The 8,111-nt window shown below is 28.4% G+C and overlaps 2 protein-coding genes across 2 annotated transcripts; one reads left to right on the top strand and one right to left on the bottom strand.

Moving 5' to 3' along the window:
* Positions 1-727: 727 nt before the first annotated feature.
* On the top strand, positions 728-1,442 carry LOC107885640 (putative inhibitor of apoptosis). Its single transcript, XM_016809314.2, has 2 exons — positions 728-950; positions 1,075-1,442. Exons 1-2 carry the CDS (start codon positions 938-940, stop codon positions 1,374-1,376), a joined length of 315 nt encoding a protein of 104 aa, XP_016664803.1. The 5' UTR covers positions 728-937; the 3' UTR covers positions 1,377-1,442.
* Positions 1,443-3,493: 2,051 nt separating this feature from the next.
* On the bottom strand, positions 3,494-4,096 carry LOC115034749. Its single transcript, XM_029492158.1, has one exon. The coding sequence runs from the start codon at positions 4,094-4,096 to the stop codon at positions 3,494-3,496; it is 603 nt and encodes a 200-aa protein (XP_029348018.1).
* Between the last annotated feature and the right edge of the window lie 4,015 nt (positions 4,097-8,111).

Here is an 8,111-nt window from a genome sequence, read left to right as displayed (position 1 = left end):
TTAAAAAATAAATAAAAAATCAATAAAAAATTATTAAAAAATTCTTTAAAAAATGTTAGTATTAAAAAAAAAATAAAAAAATCAATAAAAAATTCTTAAAAAATCTGTATTTGATAAAAAATTATTAAAAAATTCTTAAAAAATATGTATAATTAAAAAATAAATAAAAAAATCAATAAAAAATTATTAAAAAAATTCTTAAAAATATGTATAATTAAAAAATCAATAAAAAATTATTAAAAAATGTTATTATTAAAAAATAAATAAAAAATCAATAAAAAATTCTTAAAAAATCTGTATTTGATAAAAAAATCAATAAAAAATTATTAAAAGATTCTTAAAAAATGTAAGTATTAAAAAATCAATAAAAAAATCAATAAAAATTCTTAAAAAATGTTAGTATTAAAAAATAAATAAAAAATTATTAAAAAATTCTTAAAAAATATTTTATCAAAAAATAAATAAAAAATTATTAAAAAATTCTTAAAAAATATGTTATTATTAAAAAATAGATAAAAAATTCTTAAAAAATTTGTATTTGATAAAAAAATCAATAAAAAATTCTTAAAAAATATGTATAATTAAAAAATAAATAAAAAATCAATAAAAAATTATTAAAAAAATTCTTAAAAATATGTATAATTAAAAAATTTGGTGGAAATGAATTGCATGCAGATGCTACATTTAAAGTAGTACCATCTAAACCAAAAATTTCAGTGATTCTCAAACTATGGTACGCAGAAAGCTACATGGTGGTATGTGGGAGTGTGCGGCAGCAATAAGTTAATACTTGTGACGGATCTAATGTTAATTTATGTTTTGTTTAGATAGGTACTTAATATACTATTAAATGTACCTAAATTGTTATTGTTAAAAATGTATTGAACATTTTGAACAGTTCTGTTTTTAATAATTAGTGGTACATGGTCGATACATAATGCACATGAATGGTATGCAAAAAAAAATTTGAGAATCGCTGATTTAGTTAGTTTTGCTATTTTTTGTTATAAATAAAATTATATATAATATGATACATTTTGTTTAATAATATATTAATATGGTTATTTTTATTAGGGAATGAAGATGATTTTATACTTGAGGAAGAATTAGATCCGGATATGGTCAACATGATGGAAATAGATAATCGGAGACGAGAAGTAGAGATACAAAATATTCCTTTTGTGCAAGTACCTATAAATCTTCCTTTGCCACCAAACAGCAATATATGTGTAGTGTGCAAAGATTTAGAAAGAACACATGCCTTGATCCCATGTGGCCATAAAGCATTATGTGGTAATTGTGCCGAATTGTTGCACCCAAAGCGTTGTCCATTGTGCAAAGCGAATTTCAGTTCAACTCTACGTATTTGGTCATAATGTTCACTGTTTTTAATTTTTCTAATAACTACTACTATAATTTGATTTTTATATTAAATAATCATTCAAATTTTATTTTGTACCATTATTTTCCATTTTTTTTTTTTTTTTTGTATAGAACAAAAATGTAAATATAGGTAATTTTTTAAGTATAGTATAGCTATAACTGTTGAAAGCAGGGTTTACATGTTACACTATTAACTCTTTGCGGCATGGTGGTACACGTTATGTCCCACCAAAAAAAAAAGCATTTCTTCACGGTGGTACGAAAAATAACCCACCTTTTCTTTGATTTTTATTTTTTTCCCGATCAAATATTTCTTCAATTAATAACTTGACATTTATATTGTTGCACATTCTAAAGACCTTGATATAAAAATAAACGGACTATGGATAATTTGTACGAGTTTATTACGAATTTCTTTTCTCCTTATGTTTGTCCACGTTATCAGTTCACTATAATTATTTCTATTTTGTATTACTCAGTAAATTGTTGACCGATTTGTTTACTTTTTTTTTCATTCGACGTAAATATTAGTGAACATTATTATGATATAAAAATAAATTAATTCGTATTTTTAGAACCTGTGTGATATTGATAAATGTGACCGTCCAATAAATAACCCACCGTGCGATACCGACAACATTCATTTCTTGTTAGTATGGTAGTAAGTGAATATCATTCGTGTAGTACACTCGTGTCTCATATCGTTATTTATTCGTTATTTTTGATTACTTACAAACTTTTTAACTATACTATATTATTTAATTATTAAGCAATTAACATGAAAATAAACGACCGTGAAATATGTGATGTATTGTTTGAAAGTATACCTTCAGATGACGATAGCCTTACTTCAATTGATGATACAGATGAAGACGAAGACTATACTCCTAAAATTAAAAACTCAAATTTTATAGTTGAAGAATCAAGTGATTCGTCGAATTGTGAGGTAGGAAGTGATGTAGAAATTTTAAATCTAGGTGATAATATTACGTACATATTGCCAAGTCCTGTAAAACCGTCTTCAAGTATTCGGAAAACTCGAAATAAATTTGTAGATTATCAAGACAAACCTCGTAGTCGCCGAAATATTTTTCCAACTACTATTTCACATGATATAACGCCTAATCAAAAACACCTTTTAGCCCAACTTTCCGAAGAACTTAATGTTTCAATCGAAAATGTAAATGTTTCTGAAAATAATACAGCGGTTGCTGATGAATTTAATTTTGTTGAACCTGTTTGGTCTACATCGACAAATTTCACCTTGTCAACTCCTCCGTTTACTCACTTAGGGTCTAAACGCACTGCGGTTTTTTCGCCGTCGGTTCCGAACGGTTTTATCCGAACGGTTTTTACGTTCACACCAAACTACTATATTTAGACGGACAGCACCGCACTCGACGGTTTTGCCGTTCCCTGCCGTTGGTCGCCGTTGCTCGCCGCAACATGCTGCGGTTTGACGGCGCTGCCGTCGTACCGTTCGCAAAGTAAACACATTGTTTCGACGGGAAGGAACCCACTGTGATTATAGTCAACGGTTCATTTTGTAATTTTGCATATTTTAATATTTTTTCCAACTAATTACTAATCGGTTTATAAAAATTGATCGACGTGGAAAGGTTAATTATCGAAGTGGAGAAGCATGAGTGCTTGTGGAATGTGAAAAGTAAGTTGTTTATGGAACGGGATACGAAAAGGAAATCGTGGGATAACATATGCAAAGCTTTAGTGAATAATTATGAAGACTTGACAGTTGGAGAAGTGGAAGAACAAAGTAAGTCTAATTATGTTAGTAATATATTGTAAAGTTTGATTTAAATTCATTTAAAATTGAAGATAACTTTTTAAGAGCATACCTATTGGCTATTTTGATTGCTGATATTGACAATATTTTTTCTCGGGTGAACATTTTGCAATTTGTATAGGTATATTTGTTTAAAACTATTACATCTTTACAAGATTGAAGTTAGTACAGTACCTCTGTATAAAGTGCTGGAGTAGATTTTTATCAACCAATTGATTCTAGACTAAAATGGATGGTTGGATAGGTCACTGACGATATATGTGTATTTGAACAAAAACAATTATTTTTACAATAATAAATAAATGATCATTGAACAATTGGATACTGGAATGGTACCGATCCAGCCTCCATAAAATAATCTGCAAAATCATCGCGGACATCAATTCCTTGAGTACGTGCACCAGTTCCCCTTCTATTAAACTCTATTTCCTCCAATGTATTGCTCAGTGTATGTTCAAAATTAAACCCATCTCGGCTTCTAACATAGTTGTGGAGGACGCAACAAGCTTTCACAATTTTGTCAGTAAAATCTGGGCCAACTTGTATTGGTGTATGTAGAACTCTCCACTTATTCGCCAATATGCCAAATGCACATTCTACATATCTTCTAGCCCTTGATAATCTATAATTAAAAATTCTTTTCCTTTGATCAAGTCCACGCCCAGGAAAAGGTCTTAAAAGATTCTTATGAAGGCCGAATGCTTCATCGCCAATAACAACAAATGGCTGAGGTTTGTCCTGTGTATTAGGCAGAGGCTTTGGAGCTGGTAGGCCAAGTTGTTCTGTGTATAACTTTTTACCAAAAGGGCATTCTTTAAATACAGTTGAATCCCCTTCTCTTCCATATGCCCCAACATCTATATGAATAAAACAGTACTCCGCGAGGTACTCCGAGTCTACCACTGCCATTAGTATAATCGAAAAATATTTTTTGTAATTATAATAAATGGATCCAGAATTTGTGGGATTTACACATCTTATATGCTTCCCATCGACTGCTCCTACACAGTTTGGAAACTGGGTGCGTTCATGAAACTTATTTGAAATACTTATCCACTGTTCTCCATTTGGTTCTGGCATTTCAGTGGGTTGAAGGATTTTCCAAATCACGTCACAAGTCTCTCTTACAATATCACTAACTGTGGTCCTACCCAAAGAAAATTCATGTTTTAGTGCCACAAAGTTCAGACCTACTGACAAAAATCTGAAACATAATAATTATGATATGAATTCAATAACTTCAATATAAATTAAAATGACGTCATTTTATCATTAGCTGCAGATATAAAAAAAAAATGGAAAAATATACGAGACAACTATACAAGAGAAGTAAATGAAACTAGGAATGTGGCAAGTGGTTCTGAAGCTTCAAGAAGAAAAACAAGAATATATTCTTATGCAGCAGTATTGAACTTTTTGCAACCAGTTGTTCAAAAAAGAAAGTAAGTAAATCGAAAAGTTATTAAAACTAACAAATACTATTTATTAATTTTTTTTATTTTTATTATTTATTAAATTGTACATACATTTATTTTTTACATTTAATTATCATTCAATTTTACATTGTAATTATAATTATTACATTAATCAATCAAACAATAAAGTAATAATTGATAATTCAATTTGCTTGCTACTTTAAAATTATTATATTTTTTAGCCTCCCCCCCTTCAAAAAACCCTGTTTGTGCCACTGATTTATTACTTAATTAATCTTAAAGTGTAGGTCAAAAAATGTATCTATTCATTTTTTATCATAATGTATCTTGTCTATATTATATTTTATTATACCTACATTTTTCTTTTTATAATAATAGATAGGGCAGTTTTCTAAGCATGCGCACCCTATTTTTATTTTTTTAGAATTTTTTAATACATCTGATGACCATATTTTCGAATACTTTATCTTTTTTGTAACACTTATGACACCACAAATTGTAAAAACAGTATAATAATGTTACTACATCTAATAATACATATAGTTTACAATTATCTAAAACTATTTTTAAGGATTATTATCCTTAGTATAAACATTTTATTAACTCAGAATTTTGATTAAGATACATCAATATTTTCAAGAAAATCATTCACTAAATAATTTTCAGTATAAGGGGCTTCTCATTAGAAAAATAGAAGTTTGTACCGCTACAGGACACTCCTGCAGTAGTACAACAATTAATATCAAGAATTTTATAAAATGGTCTTAATGTACTATTCAAAGGGAAAGTGGGGCAGAGCATGCTTAAAAATTAAAAAAATCACTGTATATTTTAGTTTACATAGGTAGATACCTAAACATTGTTTCATTGTACAATGTTGCTTCGCACTCACTATTTATCACTACTCTCACTTTTTCTCATTGATTTACCTGAAGACTAACTTTTTTAAAGCTCTAAATGTCAATAAGTGTTTGAATTAAATGTTTTACATTTTTATAATTAATTAAGTTTTGGGATTATTTTTCAATAAGTTTAAATAATAAAATAACTAAAAAATAGACTAATTAAAAAAAAATCCCATATCCTTCTTTTAAAGATACTTTTGGTTTAGAAATTACCAAAAGATTTGTCATATAATTGTTATATTTATGTTAAATTCAAATTTGTATAGTTGAATTATATTGATTTAATAAAATAATTTACATATCATTATTTATTTTGATAGAACCACTGGAAACATGAGTTCCATCGAAACCTCATTGGATAACACATTAACTGAACTACAAACTAATAATGATAGAAATGATGGTGAATCTTCAGAAATTCCCTCCAACACATGTACTCCTGTCACCCAGTCTTTTCCACCTCAAAAAAAGAAGAAGACAACAATGATGACTCCCTTTCAAGAGACATTACTGGATGCTATAAAGAACCCCCCTCACAGATCTATTGAAACAGAAGATGCTGATAAAGCTTTCTTAATGTCTTTTTTACCTGAAATCAAAAATTTAAATCCAGAGCAAAAATCAGAAATTAAATTTCAATTTCATCAGTGTGTTAGGAATATTTCTCAGTATAATAATATACCACAGTACAGTCCAAGTATATCAAACTACTATAGTCCTTTAAATTATCAACAGGCCCCACAACCACAAAGCTCAATATCAATACCATCACCTATCAACTATACACAACCTACATATCACAACTCCTATTCTCCGATTTCAAATCCAATAAGTAATCATTTTACTCAGTCGACTGATCAAACACCACCACAGTCTCAAGGATATTCTCCGTTTTCAGATCCGTTGAATTAACTTTATTATTTAAAAATGTTTTTTTATTAATTATACTATGTTCAAAGTTTTATTTTATTTTAAAAATGTTTATTTAGTTATTCAATTTGATAAAAGGTTATAAGTTATTTTATGTTGTATTTTAATTTGTACATCAACAAGTTTAACTATCAAAAAAGCTGATAATTTTTTTTTTAATACATACCTATATATTTTGTTTTATTTTAAAATTATAAAATTGTTTAAACTTAGAGTGTTTTGGTTTTCAATTCTTTGACTTTCAACAAGGTAACTAATCAATCAGCTATTTTAAAACCAGGAAAATGAACATTCCGTAGCTGTTATTTATATTTTTTATATATGTCTATAATCTATATACTATTAGTTACTAGTTTCTATAGACATCTATGTTATTTCCATTTAGATATCAGATATATGTCAAAGATCTATGTCGGTTGTAATAATATGCAGTAGATGTCAACTCTTAGATGTCTAATATCAGTTAGGTGTAGACCAAAGAAGTGTTGCATATTCATTAGACCTATTTTAGACATCAAATATACTTCACCAACATATTAGGATGAAGTATAATAGATGTCTCAGTGTTTGCTGGGAAGCTTGACTTGAATAAGGGCTGGAAAATTAAATAAATTAATATCTAATTTTCAACTTAACTCAGTCAATATTTTTCTAGATAATTTTAAACTTAACTAAGTTATTCAAATCACTTGATATTTTAAAATAAGTTTAAATTTACTACATCAGTAGTTTTTTACCTTAATGTAATTGTTAGTCGTTGTTCAGCACTAATAGAGTTACGAAACTGTGTATTTTCTTTTGTAATGTGGGGTCGTAACTTTTCTAATAATTCATCAAAAGAAGAAATAGACATCCGATAGTACTCAAAAAACTTATCACTATAGCATCTCATATTGTTATAAAAGGTATCAAATTGTCCCAATTCTTCACGGTTGTGGTTTACTGGGTGCACCCAATATTTTATTATTGGTCTTGGTGGATCCAATTCACCAAATGCTTCGGCAACAGCAATCACTTTAACTAAATTAGAATAATAATCTAATTCCATTCTAAACACATTAAATATAATACAATAAGTAGGTAGGTATATTATGAATCAACTTAACTATTAATTGAATTTATAATTTACTTACATGTCTTTGGGTGGTTGTGTAGGTACAGTGTACTTAAAAAAAATCGCAGTAGGTATGTAGTTATAACAAATTTAAATTTACAGTAAAAGATGCAGTTATTAAGAAATCACAGACCACAGTAGTTCATCACTTCACTATCAATTTTCTTGTGGAAATAAAAAAATGATGTTTATATTTATAATTGATAAGCCAGTAATTTGATTTTGGGCGCGAAAAGCGAGTGATAACACCTACTGGATCAGCGGCAAAAAAACCGCAGTGCGGTGCGGGTCGTATAATCCGCGAACGGTAGAACCGTTTGGAACCGACGGCGAAAAAACCGCAGTGCGTTTAGACCCTTAGAAGGCCCTACTGATGAAACTGATATCATAATAGAGTGTACACCATTTTCCATTTTTAAATTACTGATTACAAATGAAGTTATTGAGCATATAACTTTTCATACAAACTTGTATAGTCAACAAATATATCAACAAAAAGGAAAAATATATGAACCCACAACATTTGATGAAATTAGTTT

Source organism: Acyrthosiphon pisum, unplaced genomic scaffold (genome assembly GCF_005508785.2).
Source record: "Acyrthosiphon pisum isolate AL4f unplaced genomic scaffold, pea_aphid_22Mar2018_4r6ur Scaffold_20960;HRSCAF=22641, whole genome shotgun sequence".
NCBI lineage: Eukaryota > Metazoa > Arthropoda > Insecta > Hemiptera > Aphididae > Acyrthosiphon > Acyrthosiphon pisum.
Note: the sequence above shows the minus strand (reverse complement) of the source record. Positions and strands in the feature narration are given on the sequence as shown.